This window comes from Cetorhinus maximus, chromosome 19 (genome assembly GCF_964194155.1).
Source record: "Cetorhinus maximus chromosome 19, sCetMax3.hap1.1, whole genome shotgun sequence".
NCBI classification, from domain to species: domain Eukaryota; kingdom Metazoa; phylum Chordata; class Chondrichthyes; order Lamniformes; family Cetorhinidae; genus Cetorhinus; species Cetorhinus maximus.
The window spans coordinates 77112618-77132521 of NC_135897.1; the positions used below are offsets into that span (position 1 = coordinate 77112618).

The 19904-nt window shown below is 40.2% G+C and overlaps 1 protein-coding gene and 1 long non-coding RNA gene across 2 annotated transcripts in view; one reads left to right on the forward strand and one right to left on the reverse strand.

Moving 5' to 3' along the window:
• Positions 1-277: 277 nt before the first annotated feature.
• atr (ATR checkpoint kinase) overlaps positions 278-19904 on the reverse strand; it is a 105446-nt gene continuing 85819 nt past the window's right edge. Inside the window, exons 41-47 of the mRNA XM_078564191.1 lie at positions 19307-19450; positions 17734-17884; positions 11306-11462; positions 10621-10774; positions 4262-4413; positions 3995-4100; positions 278-1994 (exon numbers count right to left, since the gene is read on the reverse strand). Of these exons, the coding sequence (XP_078420317.1) occupies positions 1821-1994; positions 3995-4100; positions 4262-4413; positions 10621-10774; positions 11306-11462; positions 17734-17884; positions 19307-19450 (1038 nt within the window). The 3' untranslated portion in view covers positions 278-1820. The remainder of the gene's footprint in view (positions 1995-3994; positions 4101-4261; positions 4414-10620; positions 10775-11305; positions 11463-17733; positions 17885-19306; positions 19451-19904) is intronic.
• LOC144693952 (uncharacterized) lies at positions 1797-6532 on the forward strand. The gene is made up of 2 exons (XR_013579625.1): positions 1797-1918; positions 4313-6532. It is a non-coding gene; the product is annotated as an uncharacterized LOC144693952 (long non-coding RNA).

The following is a 19904-nucleotide window of genomic DNA, read 5'->3' on the forward strand; positions in this document are numbered from 1 at the left end:
CCACAGGGCTTCTATAAAATGTATGCACCCCACCATGATTGAGAAGTATTTTTTCACTTCTGTAAACCTGCCATTTCAGTCCATCTACAGAGAACAACAACATACAGCTGTGGGTTGGTGTGATGATTCAGTACAGGGTGGTTCAGGGTGTCAAACGCCACTCCTTTTTGGCAAATAATACTTTGCACTCACAAATGGCTCATGGAAAAGTTATAATTCTGCTGTTAATTGAAATTGATCAGACTGTTAAAATACTTGTTTACAAAAACACAAGAAATATCTATTCCATGTTTTATTTTACACGCCAATGTAAACCAAGGTTGTGAACATAAAAAGATATAGAAAATCTGGTCAGTAACACTCAATTTTAGATAGTACAATCCTGTACAAAAATATTTTCAAAAATTATTTTGTTCAATTTTTACAACCAACCTTGAACAAAAAGTAGTTCTATAAAAGTACATTTCAACAAATGCGCATATTTTTCTAACATTTCATGTTTATAAACTTCTAGAAGAAACCATAACGTACATATTGATTAACAGGAGTTGGTGTCATCCACACCAGAAACAGTGGAAACTGTATGCAAAGGAGGACAATGAAAATCAAAACAACAACAAGACCAACTCAACACTCTTTGACTTTAGCATCAACCACCATCCATTAAGTTAATGGAATAATTTCTCTACATATCTGAATGGAGGTTGTATTTCATTTCTTTTAAAGATACGGAAAAGTCTTCGCTCTCACTCAAATGCAGAGGGGCTGTACAGTTGAAAGGGGACCTCACTATACTTCAGAAGTCCACACAGTTTTGCTAGGTATAAAATGGACTCTGTTCAATCTTAATGGAGTAACTTAATGATAAGCTTAACAGAGAAAATCATATTGATCCCAACGAATGTCCTTCAAGGAAGGAAATCTGCTGTTCTTACCCGGTCTGGACTACATGTGACTCCAGACCCACAGCAATGTGGTTGACTCTTTAAAAAAAATGCCCTCTGAACAAGGGCAATTAGGAATGGGCAATAAATGCTGGCCTAGCTGTGATGCCCACATCCCATGAATGAATAAAAAAAAAGAATTGTCTGGGTCACCAATGTGTGCTTTTTATTTTCAAAAGCATCAATACAAGTCAGTTTATAATACAAATTCATGAAAATAGTACATGTTGACAGCATACAATGGACTCTGGCCTCAATCAGGTAATTGAAGTTCATTCCTTTTGAGTCCCTCTCCTGTTCACATAAGCGATCCATTTGTCTTATCTTCGTAAGTCTCTGGGATATCCATAAATTTCAAGTCATTTGGCTTTCAGCATGGACAATTTTTAAGTCATGTTTTACTATATCAACAGTTTCCTACTGCATACTTTGTCAGGTTGCTATACAACTGATTTCCTGTTCCAGTTAAATCTTACATCCTCCACAAAGTTGTCTTGAAAGCTTTTAATTCCAAGCCCAGTATTTTTAAAAAATAATTAATTTACTCCCTAGATTTGCACTGCACTCAATCAGAAGTCAGAAATCAAAATTCTCCGTTTTCCTTTTATCTTGGCTTCTGGAATTGAAGGAGAATACCAGATCCTTTTGATCTTCATGATGTGGTCTCCTTGATAAGAATATATCATTCTGTTCCTGAAGTAAGTTGTCAAAAGACGTCACGACTACAAAGGTGTACTGCAGCGATATAAAACTGATTTCCTAAAACATTTGCAACTTGTGCTGGGGATAAAAGATGCCACAAATCAAGTAGCTACCCCATAAATTACATATCTTGCTTCTTCCTTATACCAGATTTCCAGCTTTTTGTGAATGTTTTCACATGTATGGGGCCCAGCCCAGGTACATTTGACACAGAAGATTTACATTTGTTGCTTCTTGAATAAGGTAGTGAACATGACCTTCAATGGATAAAGGTAAACCCTTCACCTTATTTCTCGTCTTAATCACTCCATGTAGTCGCTTTTCTATATCTTGAACATGGGTTTTGGCCTAAAAAATAAATCAACACTTCAAAAGTTAAGACAGTAACTGTTTCCCTTTTTAAATTCAACTGAGGTTTACTGACATTTAAAATCAACAATCACTCTTCTATGACAGATTACACCAACTATATCTGATGTGCTTTAATCCCAAGAGTGGTTACATTCATTTGAAAAGGGAGTATCTTCCACCAGCTTGCTCCGAAATGTCATAAAGGGGAAACAGCTTTACTGGTATCACCTCATGTTAGCACAATTTACACATTCAAGCTGTTCAATAGGTACTTAGAGAAAAGAACACTCTTGCTCAGTGTAGTAAGTCTTGTGGTTCTACTCCAGCAACATCAAACCGCTGTCCTCAGCCTAGCTTAATCAGCCCTTCCTTTTACCAAATTGAGAAGCCAAGGAAAAGGGCCAAGGCCCACAATGAAGGACACCAACAGGGTTGAAAGTGTTAAAGTCAAGATAAATCAGGAAGCAGTGATTAATTGACATCCAGTTTGGGTTTTTAAAAGCCTTAAGATTTCAGACAGATGGTGATAAAGAATTAACATGATTTTGAAGTTCTCAATAGGAGATTGTGAGATGAATTTTGATTTCAACACATTAAGGTTGCAGAAAAGAGGAAGTATATGTATGGAATTTTGCACGAAGCTTAGAAGGCAATGGTTCTTCTTCCCCGCTCCCATCATTATATCTGGTGTCCCCCAAGGTTCTATCACTGGCTCCCTCCTATTTCTCATCCACATGCCAAACCTCGACAACATCATTTGGAAATACAGTGTCCATTTCCACATGTACACTGACAACTCACAGCTCTACCTCACCGCCACCTCTCCCGACCCCCCCCTCCCGCTGTTGCTAAATTGTTAAGACTGTCTGACGTCCAGGATTGGATGAGCAGAAATTCCCTCCAATTAAATATTGGGAAGATCAAAGCCATTGCCTTCAATCCCCACCACAAGTTCTGTTCCTTAGCCACTGACTCCATCCCACTCTGGCTACTGTCTGAGCCTCACTGAGACCATTCACAACCTTCGTGAACAGACCGCATCTCCGCATCACTACTAAGACTGCCCATTTCCACCTCCAAAACAATGGCCGATTTCACCCTTCCTGAGCTCATCTGTTGCTGAAACCCTTATCCATGTCTTTGTTACTTCTAGACTTGACTATTCCAATGCACTCCTGGTTGGCCTCCCACATTCTACCCTCTGTAAACTTGAGGTCATTCAAAACTCTGCTGCTCGCATTTTAAGTCGCACCAAGTCCTGTTCACCCATCACCCTGTGCTCACTGATCTACACTGGCTCCCAGTTAAGCAACTCAATTTTAAAACACTCATCCTTGTTTTCAAATCCTTTCACGACCTTGCCCCTCCCTATACTTTTAATCTCCCCAGCCCTAAGCTGCCCCAATTTTGGCCTCTAGAGCATCCCTGACTTTAAACATTCCAGCATTGATGGCTATGCCATCAGCTGCCAAGCTCTACAATTCCCTCCCTAAACTTCTCTTCCCTCTTCACTCCTTTAAAGCTACCTCTATGATTGGTGAGAATATCTCCTTGTGTAGCTTGGTGTCAAATTTTGTTTCTTTACAGCAGTGTTAAATGTCTTGGGACTAGGTTATTATCTGAAAGGCGCTATAGAAATAAATAAGCTGTCGTACTATAAGAACACTAGCAATAACACTATCTATAAAATAGAGAAGGAGAAGAAAATTTGAAATGGATAGAGGTTCAAGGTTGTAGATTAAAATTCTACAATCCAATCTAATTATACATGAGGGATGCTATCTATCCTCATCTGAGGACTGTAAAAATGTTCCACCACATATAAAAACAAAGTCCCAGCTACCTTTTTCTGAACAAAATAAGGCTTCTCTGCAGTTAGGAGTATTGGATAAAAATGTGAGTGTGTGACAGGGCAAAGATAGAGAGTGGAGGGGGAAAAAGTCAGAGAATTCTGAAATTTTTTTATACCACAAGGAAGATAATATTCTTTCACTGACCTTTTCATTGATTACCTCCCCAGTTTCATTGGGTTGTACTCTTGCACTTCCTTTCACTGGCTTGCTCCACTCCACCAGTGGGTCATGCAGGAAAGTTTTCAAAACACTGTTAAGACAAATAAATGTTTGCTCTGACAATAAGGACACCAACAAAACAGGATAAAATTAAAATCAATATTTTATAATGAAACCTTATGTAAGTAGTCGAAAATTACATGTGAAATAATAATAACTACAACTTAATTTATCCAAGAACTGATGCTTTACCTCATTAAAGGCTCTCGTTGATCACGCATTAACCTCAATGTCACTTCACAGGCTCGGCGGAACAAACCTTCTGTTCCCATAGGGCCCATGGCATGGACCATATTGTGGGTTAGACGAAAAGGGACAACTTCTGGAACATCAAAGGTCTCCCCCTAAGAAAGTGAGAACATTTTTTCAACCGCAGAACAATCACAAGTTTTGTTTCCTCAATAGAGTTGCAGCAATTGGAAAGAGAATCTGGACAGACTTAATTTTCGATTCAATGCTACAGCATTCCTTTTGTCGAAAAATTAGCAGGTATAAACTGAGAGACTTTTTAGTCGACTACGCAACAGGTTGGTGGTCCAAAAAGCACTGCACAGATAATGCAGGATGTATATTGCAAACCAATATACTTTAAAACAACAGTAGAAAACTGGTTTAGACATAAACTGCTTCCTCTGTAGAAAAGGTGATGGGTGTGTCACTCTAGTCAACAGCACCCTAAATCTTTCTGAGAAGTGTGCCACAACTGTGAGTGGGCTGCACATGATTTAAGTGTCCCAGATGTTGCAGCTGTATTGATGGCAGAACTGTCAGCATTTGCTATCATTACAACTGTGAAACTGACAGTAACTATGCCATCCGCACATACGTAGCTAAACATGGAAATCCAGAAGTTGTTGTAAGCAATTCCCTGTTCCTCCACAGGTTATGTTAAAGTCACCATGGATGAAAACCTTCTAGAATCACTTGAATTGATGTGAACTTCAATTTTTATGCTATTAGTCTCACTGAGAAAACTATTGAAAAAGTAACATCTTGTTGGTTGAAGTGTAACTGGACTTTTAATGGTGTACTAAGTTCAAAATTACTGCCGAACAACCTCTCTGATTCTGGAAGGCTAACTATGTCAAATTTCATTGTAACAAAACTTCCCAATTTTCAAAATTTTTTTTGAAGTTTATGATATTTCAGCTTCTATCTTCATCCCTAATGTATGTCCCAATATTTATTTCACTATCTGTAAAATGATTGAAAAGTGAAGGATAATCAAGTGTTTTTTTTTACTTTCTGGTTTGCTGACTATGATAATTCTTTGATGTGGTTGGCTGCTTAGATTGCTTGATTGATTACATCACTGTTGCTGGAAATCTAGAAAGCCCTTGGAGATGCCGCAATCAATGTAACATCAAGAAAGAGGAAATCCATGGCACAGAATCACTAGATCTTTTAGTCGGCTTTTTTCGAGGTCAACAGCAAGCATCACCACTTCACTGCTGACTGTGAAATCCATCCCAATCACATTTTAGACAACAGAAATGATTTGCATTTTTATAGCACCTTTAATGTAGTAAAACATCCCAACGCATGTCACAGAAGTGTTATGAAAAAAGTGGACATCAAGCCAGATATTCGGACACACCATTGCTATCAGACCAGATGTTGAAGTAAGTGAGTGTGTGTGTGTGTGTGTGAGATTTAATTAAGCCGGGCAGAGATTAATAGGGGACAGGTTGTCTGGAAAGGTTAAAACATGAAAAGGATAGGGGTGCTGGGTTTGAGGTACAAGTAAATAGGTTTGATCTAACATTTGCATTTTTAGATAAGTTGAGTTTGTTTGAATATCAAAAGAAGTCAGAGGTAGCAAGGAACATGTTTGTATCTTGCAGGAGTTTCATAGGTGAACAGTAGTGGGGAAAATATGTTTTATTGACCCGAAAGCAAAGACAAGATAGAGACATGAAAGATTTTATATTTGGAAGGGTTTGAGTTTCAAAGAGGTGTGAGAACAAGGGAACCTGAGATGAAAGTGAAAAAAGGTACTTTAGAGTTATTGGGAGTGCTTAGGGTAGCTGTTGTGCTATAGCTGTTTGAGCTGTTGATAGCAGCTGGAGCTGAGTTGGGAGCTGTTAGCTCTGGGCTAGGAGAAGATGCAGGTTTGATTCAGCCATCCAGTCAAGTCAGAAAAGTCTTGGGCTGCAACAAGCAGTTTTATTCTAAAGTTTGGATTCCACAGCAGAGTGGGAGAGAATTGACAGGTCATGTGGTATGCCTCTATTAAATCTACAGCAGTTTGCCCTGGGTAATATTACTGGATTTTTTTTTAAGAGTTAAACATCCATAAAGGATTGTGCTTGGAAAGTGTTTACTTGTAGGTCTAGCCAAGTGGAGAGTCTTTTTGGGGGAATGTTTTATAACACTAACCTTAATTGTGGAACTGTAATCTTGTCTGCTCAAGTTTTCTTTTATTCTTGTTAATAAAACTTTTAAATTTTTGAAATCCCAAAATGTAAGTGTCACTGGACTCCTTATAGCTGAGATCGGTACGTCGTCGTCTTGTTTTCAGAATACAAAAAATAAGGGTATGGCCCGTAAGCCAAGTTTCCCTCTGGGATTTGGTTTGTGCAGCAATTGAGATCAGCTGTGGTCATAACAAAACGCACTTCTAAACAATACGAGTGAAATTCAATACATAATTCAGCCACCAAAAGAGGACTAACTGAAAGGAAGGCAAAGTCAATACAACTGCCTTTTCAAACCCCTAGCTCACCCACAATATACCACAAAGCCTCTATGCAGCCAAAAGGTATACCTGAAACTGAAATTTTGCTGACAAAGCTGAAAAGTCACTCAGAGATAGAATCTTTAGTTACTACCTGGTCATAACAAAACATGACTTCTCTTAACTTAAGGAGTAATCATGGTTGAGCTGATTGTGGCCTCAACCCCATGTTCCAACATCCCTGATAACCTTTGACTCCCTTGTTAGTCAAGAATCTATCTACCTCTGCCTTAAAATTATTCAATGACACTGCCTCCACTGCCCTTTGGGGGAAAAAGAGTTCCAAAGAGTTATGACCTACAGAGAAAACATTTCTTATCTCTGTCTTAATGGGAGATCCATTATTTTTAAACTGTCCCTGAGTTCTAGTCTCTCCCACAAAGGGAAACATCCCTTCAGCATCCACCCTGTCAAGTCCCCTCAGGATCTTATGTTTCAATAAGATCATCTCTCAATCTTCTAAACTCCAATGAATGCAGGCCCAGTGTGTCCAACCTTTCCTGGCAAGATAACCGCCACCCCCCCACCCCAGCCACCCCCACCCGCCCAACCACCAATCCCAGGTATAGGTCAAGTGAACCTTCTGTGAACTGCTAACACATTTATAATTGTAACAAAACATCCCTACTTTTATATTTCATTCCCCTTGCAATAAATTACAACATTCCATGTGCTTTCCTAATCGCTTGCCGTACCTGCATACTAACATTTCCTAATTTATGTACCGAGTCACTCAGGTCCCTCTGTACCACGGAGTTCTGCAATCTCTCTCTATTTAAATAACATAGTGCTTTTCTATTCTTCCGCCTAAAATGGACAAGTTCACATTTTCCAACATTTTACTCCATCTGCCAAATTTTTGCCAACTCACTTAACCTATGCCCCTTTGTAGACTCCTGGTCCTCTTGATTTATGGCAGGCTTATTCAGTAGAAGCAGTGAGAACTATTTGCGTTGAGTGGGGAAAGGTAGAGCCTTGTGTATGCATACAGAAATACCTAAATGAGGAGCTGCTTTTTCTGACTGAGCCAGCTGTTTGGCCATTGCCTTTCGACTTTTATCAAATTCAGCAATTTAAACAGTTTCTAAATTTAAGTGCATTTCACATCATCTGCTAGCGCTAAGGAAAACTTAAGATTCTTGTTTCCTTCATGTCAACCAAAACTGATGGTCTGCTGTGCTTTTGGTATCGCCATGTTGAAAACGTTTGCCTGGCACTAATACAAAAGGTGCCCCTTAAAAAGGCAGCATAAGTTGTATGTCGTATTTGTGTTAACACTTGGTGCCATGATCCAAATTCAGCAAACAGATACTCACCAGTGGTCAGAATTGAGTTCCATATTTATACTGTAGTTCCACTATAATGCTTTTAATTTTGTAAGACGTATGCATATTTTGTATGTGCACAAGCAAATAACTTTTCATAAACACTTTCTGGTAACGACACGAGAAAATATGTTCTTTTAAATTCACTAATGGGATGTGAGCTTCACAGGCCAGGCCAGCATTTATTACCTACTCCTAATTACCCTTGAGAAGCTGGTGTTAAGCACCTTCTTGAATACAACTGAGTGACTTTGCTACATCATTTGAGAAGGCAGTTGAGTCAACCACATTGCTGTGGGTCTACAGTCACGTATAGACCAGTTAAAGAGAACTGATTTCGTACCCTAAAGGATGTTGGTGAATATGGATTTTTATGACAATCTATAGTAACAGGGTCAAAACTGAACTAGCTTTTTTCTGTAGATTTTTTCAATTAACTTAATTGAAATTTCCCAAACTCTGTGGTGTGAAAAGCCAGATCATTAGTCCAGGCCTCTGGATTACTACTTCAGTAGCATAAGCTGCCCCTCTCTCTCAAATTCAGGATAGATTGTCTGATGGGAATCGAAAACATTGTGCCATTCTCTAGGGTACCGTCCCAAAGTAGCCTTTAGTCTAGGATATATCCAGCTCAATACTGGTTTAGATCCTTGCAGCTTGAATTAACGGCTTTTTCCAGCTCAGTTTTGGAAAGTAATTTCTCTGGTATTTAATAGCAAGCACAGATCAGGATTGATCTGACATTTTTACTGTATTTTTGTACTAGAGATCAAAAAAGAGGAGGTGTTAGGCATCTTGAAGAATATTAAGGTGGATAAGTCCCCAGGGCCAGATAGGATCTACCTCAGAGTACTGAGGGAGGCAAGGGAGGAGATTGCTGGGGCCTTGACAGAAATCTTTGTATCCTCACTGGCTATGGGTGAGGTCCCAGAGGACTGGAGAATGGCCAATGTTGTTCCATTGTTTAAGAAGGGTAGCAGGGGTAATCCAGGAAACTACAGACTGGTGAGCCTTACGTCAGTGGTAGGGAAATTATTGGAGAAGATTCTTCGTGACAGGATTTACTACCATTTGGAAGCAAATGGGCGTATCAGCGAGAGGCAGCATGGTTTTGTGAAGGGGAGGTCGTATCTCACTAATTTGATCGAGTTTTTCGAGGAAGTGACAAAGATGATCGACGATGGAAGGGCAGTGAATGTAATCTACATGGATTTCAGTAAGGCCTTTGACAAGGTCCCTCATGGCAGACTGGTACAGAAGGTAAAGTCGCACAGGATCAGAGGTGAGCTGGTAAGATGGATACAGAATTGGCTTGGTCATTGAAGACAGAGGGTAGCAGTGGAAGGGTGCTTTTCTGAATGGAGAGCTGTGACTAGAGGAGTTCCGCAGGGATCAGTGCTGGGACCTTTGCTGTTTGTAGTATACATAAATGATTTGGAGGAAAATGTAACTGGGTTAATTAGTAAGTTTGCAGATGACACTAAGGTTGGAGGTGTTGCAGATAGTGAAGAGGATTGTCAAAGGATACAACGGGATATAGATCGGTTGGAGACTTGGGCGGAGAAATGGCAGATGGAGTTTAATCCGGACAAATGCGAGGCAATGCATTTTGGAAGGTCTAATACAGGCAGGAATTATACAGTAAATGGCAGAATCCTTAAGTGTATCGACGGGCAGAGGGATCTGGGTGTACAGGTCCACAGGTCACTGAAAGTGGCAACGCAGGTGGATAAGGTAGTCAGGAAGCCATATGGCATGCTTGCCTTCATCGGCAGGGGTATTGAGTATAAAAGCTGGGAAGTCATGCTGCAGCTGTATAGAACTTTGGTTAGGCCACAATTGGAATATTGCGTGCAATTCTGGTCGTCACATTACCAGAAAGATATGGAGGCATTGGGTAGGGTGCAGAGGAGGTTTACCAGGATGCTGCCTGGTCTGGAGGTTATTAACTATGAGGAGAGGTTGGAGAAACTCAGATTGTTCTCACTAGAGCAACGGAGATTGAGGGGCGACTTGATAGAAGTTTACAAAATTATGAGTGGCATGGACAGAGTAGATAGTCAGAACGTTTTCCCAGGGTGGAAGTGTCAATTACTAGGGGACATAGATTTAAAGTGAGAGAAGAAAACTTTAGAGGAGATGTGCGAGGCAAGTTTTTTTACACAGAGGGTAATGAGTGTCTGGAATTCGCTGCCAGAGGAGGTGGTGGAAGCAGGTTCGATAGTGATGTTTAAGAGGCAGCTTGACAAATACATGAATAGGATGGGAATAGAGGGATACGGACCCCGGAAGTGCAAAATGTTTTAGTTTGACGGGAAATATGATCGGCGCAGGCTTGGAGGGCCGAAGGGCCTGTTCCTGTGCTGTACCTTTTTGTTCTTTATATAAAATCCAGAACTTGTTCACTTTAGCTTTCTGACATTAGAAATAGGAAATAAAGTACATGTATGTTTCCTATAGAAGATGAATGTTAGAAAATAATCAGTTACCTTATTGAAAAGACAGTTGAAATCCACATGAACACATTCGCCTGTTAAAGAATCAAACAAAATGTTTTCTCCATGGCGATCACCTAGACCCAGAATGTAGCCAACCATTGACATCACAGCAACAGTGCGACAGTAGGCTGATCTACTGCTGTACCTAATTGGAAGGGATTTGAAGATTGAAGTTTCAAAATAATACAACACATCTATCAGAAAGCATTATGGTCAACTATACATATGATGAATGGCACAAGTTAGAATTAAGCACCATTATGAAATGTTAATTATTAACCTTACAAGCATCATAACTTGATAGAAGTAAGTCTCTTTTGTGACTATCTAATCCAATGGGCAGTTATCCCATGACCCTCACTGAAAACATACAGTAATTAATCTATTGTTTATAACCTCACATTTGTCATAACTTTTACCTTTACTGTGACTGATCCTTACAATCAAGCTAACAATTGCTCAAACTTCTATGGTAACTGAATATGACATGATCACACTATATGCCCATTCCCCTTTTCCAAACCAACCTACTCCCACAGAGAGTCATAAAGTGCACTGAAGGAGTTACCTAAGCATGGGGGTGAAAACATTACTAAACAGATACCCTGATTCCCTTAACATTGTAATTGGAGGAAAGCAGAACTTCATATTGTACTACCAAATTTACGAAACTGACCATGATGTTGGATCAGCGAATGTCCTAAGGAACCATTCATGAAAGACAGCAGGGTGACGTGGCAGAAGCTGTTGTTTAAATACAGATAATTTCTCCTCCAAAGGTGCTTGCTTTGGCAGCAAGCATTGACGCAACTCCTTACCAATCATGTAAACACCTGTAACAAACCACACAAAAAAAACGTAGAGTACCAGGAGCAAAAACAAAACCAAAGCCAATATTCAAAACATGAACATTTATCAGTTTAGCACAACGTTTGGAGAGATATTTGAGGTACATTTGGTTATCACAAGGAACACCGTCAAATATGATCACTGAAATTGTCTTAAAATTAATGATTAAATAATTAAAAACCAGATTAACCCACCAGATTCAAGTGGGTGAGGTCATACTTCCACTTGCCTCAGTTTTTCAGTTCAGTTAAACAGCTGGGTAGAATGCTATATTAAACTACATTCCACCGCAGGTGAAGGACAGGAAAGAAATGGGTGGAAGACTGGTATTGGTCTTGAATCATCCCTTCAGCCAGCAGACCATAGAAGTAAACAAAAACAAAAATTGCTGGAAAAACTCAGCAGGTCTGACAGCATCTGTGGAGAGGAAGACAGAGTTAACGTTTCAAGTCCGTATGACTCTTCATCAGAACTAAAGAGAAATAGAAATGTGGTGAAATATAAGCTGTTTAAGGGGGGTGGGACAGGTGGAGCTGGATAGAGGGCCAGTGATAGGTGGAGGCAAAGGAGAGATTGCCAAAGATGTCATAGACAAAAGGTCAAAGGGGTGTTGACGGTCTGATATTAACTAAAGGATGTGCTAATGGTGACATTAAAGGTAGAAAGCAGGATGAGCAGGTGACAGATGGCCCTAGTGGGGGTTGGGGTGGGGGAAGGGATTGAAATAGGCTAAAAGGCAGAGATAAAACAATGGATGGAAATACAATTTAAAAATAATAATAGAAATAGGTGGGACAAGAAAAATATATATATAAAAATTATATAATAATTATTAGAAAAAAGGGAATCAAAAAGGGGGTGAGGATGGAGGAGAGAGTTCATGATCTGAAGTTGTTGAACGTTAAGTCCAGAAGGCTGTAAAATGCCTAATCGGAAGATGAGGTGCTGTTCCTCCAGTTTGCGTTGAGCTTCACTGGAACATTGCAGCAGGCCAAGGACGGACATGTGGGCATGAGAGCAGGGTAGTGTGTTGAAATGGCAAGCGACAGGGAGGTCTGGGTCATGCTTGCGGACAGACCGAAGGTGTTCCGCAAAGCGGTCACCCAGTCTGCGTTTGGTCTCTCCAATGTAAAGGAGATCGCATTGGGAGCAGCGAATGCAGTAGATTAAATTGAGGGAAGTGCAAGTGAAGTGGAGTGTTTGGGCCCTTGGACGGTGAAGAGGGGGGAAGTAAAGGGGCAAGTGTTGCACCTTCTGCGGTTGCATGGGAAGGTGCCGTGGGAGGGGGTTAAGGTGTAGGGGGTGATGGAAGTGTGTGTGTGTGCTTGTGCGTGTGTGTGTGTGAAGGGAAGATGTGTTTGGTGGTGGCATCATGCTGGAGTTGGCGGAAATGGCAGAGGATGATCCTTTGAATGTGGAGGCTGCTGGGGCGATAAGTGAGGACAAGGGGGACCCTATCATGGTTCTGGGAGGGAGAGGAAGGTGTGAGGGCGGATGTGCGGGAGGTGGGCAAGACATGGTTGAGTCCCCTGTCAACCACTGTGGGTGGAAAACCTCGGTTAAGAAAGAAGGAAGACATGTCAGAAGAACTGTTTTGGAAAGTGGCATCATCAGAACAGATGCGACGGAGGCGAAGGAACTGAGAGAATGGGATGGAGTCCTTACAGGAAGCGGGGTGTGAGGAGCTGTAGTCGAGGCAGCTGTGGGAGTCGGTGGGCTTGTAATGAATATTGGTGGATAGTCTATCACCAGAAATTGAGACAGATAGGTCAAAGAAGGGAAGGGAAGTGTCAGAGATGGACCATGTGAAAACGATGGAGGGGTGGAAATCGGAAGCAAAGTTAATAAATTTTTCCAGGTCCAGACGAGGGCATGAAGCGGCACCGAAGCAGTCATCAATATACCGGAGAAAGAGTTCTGGGAGGGGGCCTGAGTAGGACTGGAACAAAGAATGTTCAATGTTCCAGTGAAGCTCAACGCAAACTGGAGGAACTGCACCTCATCTTCCGATTAGGCACTTTACAGCCTTCCGGACTTAACATTGAGTTCAACAACTTCAGATCATGAACTCTCTCCTCCATCCTCACTCCCTTTTTGATCCCCCTTTTTTTAATAATTATTATATATATTTTAAAATATATATATTTTTCTTTTCCCACCTATTTCTATTATTATTTTAAAAATATATTTCCATCCATTGTTTTATCTCCACCTTTTAGCCTATTTCGATCCCTTCCCCCCACCCCAGCCCCAATAGGGCCATCTGTCACTTGCTCATCCTGCTTTCTACCTTTAATGTCACCATTAGCACATCCTTTAGTTAATATCACTACCGTCAACAATCCTTTGACCATTTATTTATGACATCTTTGGCAATCTCTCCTTTGCCTCCACCTATCACTGGCCCTCTATCCAGCTCCACCTGTCCCACCCCTCTTAAACAGCTTATATTTCACCACATTTCTATTTCTCTTTAGTTCTGATGAAGAATCATATGGACTCGAAATGTTAACTCTGTCTTCCTCTCCACAGATGCTGTCAGACCTGCTGAGTTTTTCCAGCAATTTTTGTTTTTGTTTCAGATTCCCAGCATCCGCAGTATTTTGCTTTTATCTTGACCATAGAAGTAAACTGTCAGAGCTCTGCAGACCAGGTTGTTGGTCAGAGGCTATGTAATTAAGGGGAGACCAGGGGTGAAAAATAATGAGTAGTTCAAAATCTTTCAATCCTGCAGTTTTGCACTAGAAGTTAGAGTACCAGACATAAGTATAAGCCTCCTCACATTTTGAAAGAAGTTAAGCCTATGCATACAAATAGGAACTTGCTGTCACCCACTAGCAAGGGTTGTAATTATATATGGTCACCTTCCTTTTAAAGGTTTATACCCTTGTGCTGACATTTAAGGCAGGATATTCTCCCTCTATTTCTTAGCCTTGTCTTAAACTGTATTCTTAAATTTCTGACCAAGATGGCAATCTTCAGGACAACAAATTACGACTGGTTTGTTGTTTTGGCTGACAACAGAGGGTAGAGCTCGTCTATAATCTTGTACAGTGTGAGAAAGGACAGAAGATTGATAAAGAGTAGATTTTGGAACAGGACACTGAGAAGGAAGATGATATGATTGATTTGGTTCATTAAGCATAATAAACTGTGATGGTCATATAGGTATGTTAAACAAAACGTTACTGCAGTAGCAAATTTCTAAAGAGATGTGTATAAAAGAGATAAGTTGACAATCAAACACATTATACACATAATTACACACCAACCAGAGATATTCCTGGAATGATAACGCACAGCAAGAACAATTCAATCCATCATGCCTGTGCCAGCTATCCAATTAATCCCTCCTGTCTTTTCCCATATCTGTGTAAACTTTGTCCCTTTAAGTATTTATTCAATTCCCTTTTGAAAATTATTACTGAATCAGCTTATTCCACCTTTTCAGGCAGAGCATTCCAAATCATAACAGCCGAAAAACAATTTCCTATCCTCTGCCTTGTTACCCAGGCCGAGGTGAGAGAGAAGGTAACTGGTACACCAGAAGAACTTACAATTGACAGGTAGGAGGTGTTGGAAAGGCTATCTTTACTTAAAACAGATAAGGTGCCAGGACCAGATGAGATGCATCCAAGGGTATTGAGGGAAGTGAGAGTGGAAATTGCAGAGGCGCTAGTGATAATCTTCCAGTCTTCCTTAGACACAGGAGAACTGCGAATGTTACACCCTTGTTCAAAAAGGGGTGCAAGGATAAAGCTGGCAACTACAGGCCAGTCAGTTTGAGCTCAGTGGTAGGGAAACTTCTGGAAACCATAGTACGGGATAAAATCAATAATCACTTAGACAAGTGCAGGATAATTAAGGAAAGCCAGCATGGATTCATCAAGGGAAAATCATGTTTAGCTAACTTGATGGAGTTTTTTTTGAGGAGGTAACAGAGAAAGTCGATAAAGGAAACGCTGTTGATGTGGCGTATATGGACTTTCAAAATGCATTTGATACAGTGCCACACAAAAGACTTGTGAGCAAAATTCTAGGTCATGGAATAAAAGGGAAAGTAGGTACTTGGATAATAAATTGGCTGAGTGACAGGAAACAAAGTGTAGTGATAAATGGTTGTTTTTCAGATTGGAGGAAGGTTTATAGTGGACTTCCTCAGGGGTCAGTGTTGGGACGCTTGCTCTTCTGGATATACATTAATGACCTAGACTTTGGAGTGCAGGGCATGATTTCAAAATTTGCAGATGGTACGAAGATTGGAAATGTTGTCAACTGTGATGGGGATAGTCTTGAACTTCCAAAGGACATAGACATGTTGGTGAATTGGGCAGACAAATGGCAGATGAGGTTCAATGCAGAGAAGTGTGAGGTGATTCATCTTGGCAGGAAAGGTATGGTGAAACAGTATAAAACAAAGGGAGAGCCTCGAAAGGAGGTACAGGAACAGAGGGACCTCAGTGTATACATACATAGGTCATTGAAGATGGCAAGGCATGTTGAGAGCAGTTAATAAAGCATATAGGCTTTATTAATAGGGGCATTGAGTACAAAAGTAAGGAGGTCATGTTGAATTTGTATAAGACACTAGTTAGGCCTCATCTGGAGTAACATGTCCAGTTCTGGGTGCCATACTTGAGGAAGGATGTGAAGGCATTGGAGAGAATATAGAGGAGATTCACTAAAATGATTCCCTGGATGAAGAACTGTAGCTATGAGGGTATCTTGGAGAGGTTGGGACTGTTTTCCTTGGAGAAAAGAAGGGTGAGAGGACACTTAATAGAGGTATTCAAGAAGATGAGGGGTATGGACAGGGTAAATAGTGGGAAACTGTTCCCACTCAAGAGACATCAAGAACTAGAGGGCACAGATTCAAAGTAGTTTGCAAAAGGAGTAAATGTGATGTGAGGAAAATTTTTTTCATGCAGAGGGAGGTTTGGAGTCTGGAACAAACTTCCTGAAAGGGTAGTGGAGGCCAGTTCAATCAAGGTATTCAAAGAGAATTGGATTGCTACCTGAAAAGAGAGAATGTGCAAGGTAATGGGATAAGGCAGGGGAATGGGACTAGGTGGAATGCTCTTTCAGAGAGCCAGTGCAGACTCGATGGGCCAAATGGCCTCCTTCTGCACTGTAAAGATACTCTGATACTGGTTGTTTTACTAATTACCTTAAATCTGTGTACTCTATTTAATGGCGCTAATGTTATTGGCAACACTGAGACCACTTTCAATCCCAGATTTTATTAATTGAATTCTAATTCCGCCAGCTGCCATGACTTGAACCCCGTCCCCCGTAGAGCATTCACCTGGGCCTCACTTACTCTAGCAAAGCTGTTCATGATTTTGAACATCTCTATTAAATCTTTGCTCATGTACTAAGAAGACCAACCCTATCTTCTCTATCTCCCCACACAACTTAAGTGCCATATTTCAGGTACCATTTGGGTAAATCAGTTTTGCACATTGTCTAAGGCCTTGACATCCCTTCTTAAGTGCGATGCCCAGAGTTAGACACAATAGTCCTGCTGGTGAAAGCCAGTGTTTTATTAAAATTCAGCATAACTTCCTTGTTTTTGTATTCTATGCCTCTGTTCATAGAGCCAAGGATGCCATATGTTTGTAGAGAGAATGGTATAGTGATAATGTCATTGGACTGGTAACTCAGAGGCCCAGGCAAATGCTCTGGGGGTACGGTGTTCAAGTCATGGCAGCTGGTGGAATTTGAATTCAATTAATAAAATCTGGAATTGAAAGTGATCTCAGTACTGGTGACCTTGAAGCTATCACTGATTGTGGTAAAAACCCATCTGGTTCATTAATGCCCTTCAGGGAAGGAAATCTGCCGTCCTTACTTGGTCTGGCTTACATGACTCCAGATCTACAGTAATGTGGTTGACTCTTAACTGCCCTCTGAAACGGCCTAGCAAGCCACTCAGTTCAAGGGCAATTAGGGATGGGCAACAAATGCTGGCCTTGCCAGCGATGCCCACATCCCATGAAAGAATAAATTAAAAAATGATTTTTTTTAACTGCATTCCTGCCCCTCCCCTTTAAAATTGTACTATTTAGGTTAAATTGCCACTAAATGTGGCCCTTTGTAGTGAAACTAATTTTAATATACAAAGTATATAATTTGTAATTTATATATTGTATTCTCCATGTATCATAGCACATTTGGATTACAATTTATCAAAGGTAACAGTATCTATTTATTGGGACTTCAACAATATGCAGTTATGATATGTTCAATCCTTGCCTTTCTCTTTGTACAGCTTATTCAGAATGTGTCTTAAGCCAGCAGTGTTGTTAACCCACTCAACCAGACCACACTCTTCATTCAGAGGAATGACTGCATATGTTCTGATGTGAAGCTCCCTCCTGCGAGACTCTGCATCTTTTCGTAAACACTGTCGAAAATCAAAATGTCCAGAAAGCTCATTAATCAATGAAGTACAAACAATAATGTGGTTATTAATATAAGATTGGGGGGAGATAATAGCATAGTGGTAATATCACTAGACTAATATTCCAGAGGCCCAGGCTAATGCTCTGGGGACATGGGTTCAAATCCCACCATGGCAGCTGGTGGAATTTAAATTTAATTAATAAAATCTGGGATTGAAAGCCAGTCTCGGTAATGACCATGCCAACTCTCGTCAATTGTTCTAAAAACCCATCTAGTTCACTAATTGTCCTACAGAGAAGGAAATCTGCCATCCTCACTCAGCCTGGCCTACACGTGACTCCAGACCCACAGCAATGTGGGTGCTTGACTCTTAAAATGCCCTTTGAAATGGCCCAGCAAGTCAGTCAGTTCAAGGGCAATTAGGATTGAGCAACAAATGCTGGCCTTCACATCCCATGAAAGAATAAAGAAAAAAAATTATTGTCAGCCTGCTATTATTGAAACAGTAGGCTGCATCAGTTTCGAAATCAAAGATAAAGGTAGTGATTTTCAAACTTTTCTGTGTCAGTGACTCTGTTGAATTGCTGACACGCTCCTGGCCACTGTGAACTCAACGACTGAATGTTGTACAGCTAAAGAAAAACAGTGTCAACAATATGGAAAACATTCTTTTTGAAAAAACTCAGCAACAGAAATAACAGACTAGAAAAAGTTAACAAATACAGAAATCTGATGATTTTGAGGATACCAGTCTGTAAACCTATGGAAAACAGTATGCGATAAGGTAGTTTGGTCCAAGTGCAGTTTACTTTCATATACCCTACCCAATTTATTTAATTTCCAGAAGGAGCTAACCAAAAACTAATAAACTGCCCAAGGAAATAAAGCTCTGAAGTTTCTCCTTTATCCATCTCACCCAAGATAGCAGAACAAAGCCCTAGCAAATTGACCTAACATTATAACCTACATTGTTCAACCCTGGCCAGTTACAATCGACAGTTAACACCCTCAACTAACTGCCTATACTAAGTAAGCTCCAAAGCAGCAAGCCTGGTATGGATGCAGGCAATTGATTTATGTAACTATGGAGGATTTGCAAGACTATTGGGTTCACACAAACCAACTCATACAGAACTTGAGTATTATATGATGAAAATGCTATCTGTTATAAAATTGAGTGTATAACGTGCCCAGACTAAAAACCACATCCCTATTTGTAAACATAAAACAATCTACAATTAAATAAAGTTTAGCTTACTTTATTTAGATAGTTTCAAAGTTCATGTACTAACCATATAAAAAGTTTGCTAACACTGCATGGAGATATAACTTATCCTCTGAATACTTTCCAAATGTGCATTATATTAAACATACAAGTTACTTCAATTTTCCAATAACCATATCAGCTTTTCAAATACTGCACCTTGTTAATTAGTGAGTTAAATTCCATGAGCCGACAATCCTTCCTCAGGTCGTCTTTGGGTTTACACATCATAATGTAGGATTTTCCATCAGAACCCTTAAGATTGATTTTCTTTGGCTTCTGAAGAGAGGCTAGGATCTCCACCTATCACAAGGGAAGATTGAAAACATCTGGATGCAGTATTCAATATTCCTGTATTAAAATTCCATATCTTCACAAAACAAGCAATAATACAATGGAGTCCCAATATATCAAAATGTTGATATATGAAAAATTTTGACAGATTTCCAAGGCCTAGGCATCAAATTGCGTAAGATTAAAGACCCACTTTATAACCCACCTCTTCAACCAATATTTTGGTTACTTTTCCCAACATTTAAAGAGATTTACAAAGAGGGTATAGCACAGAAATAGACCATTTGGCCTAACAGATCTATGCTGGTGTTTATGCTTAATACAAGTCTCCTCCCAACCCTTTTCATTTAACCCAAACAGCATTGCCTTCTGTTTCTACTTCCTCTGCTTATCTAGCTCCCCCTTAAAAGTATCTATGCTATTTGTCTCAACTACTACTCTGGCAGCAAGGTCCACATTCTTA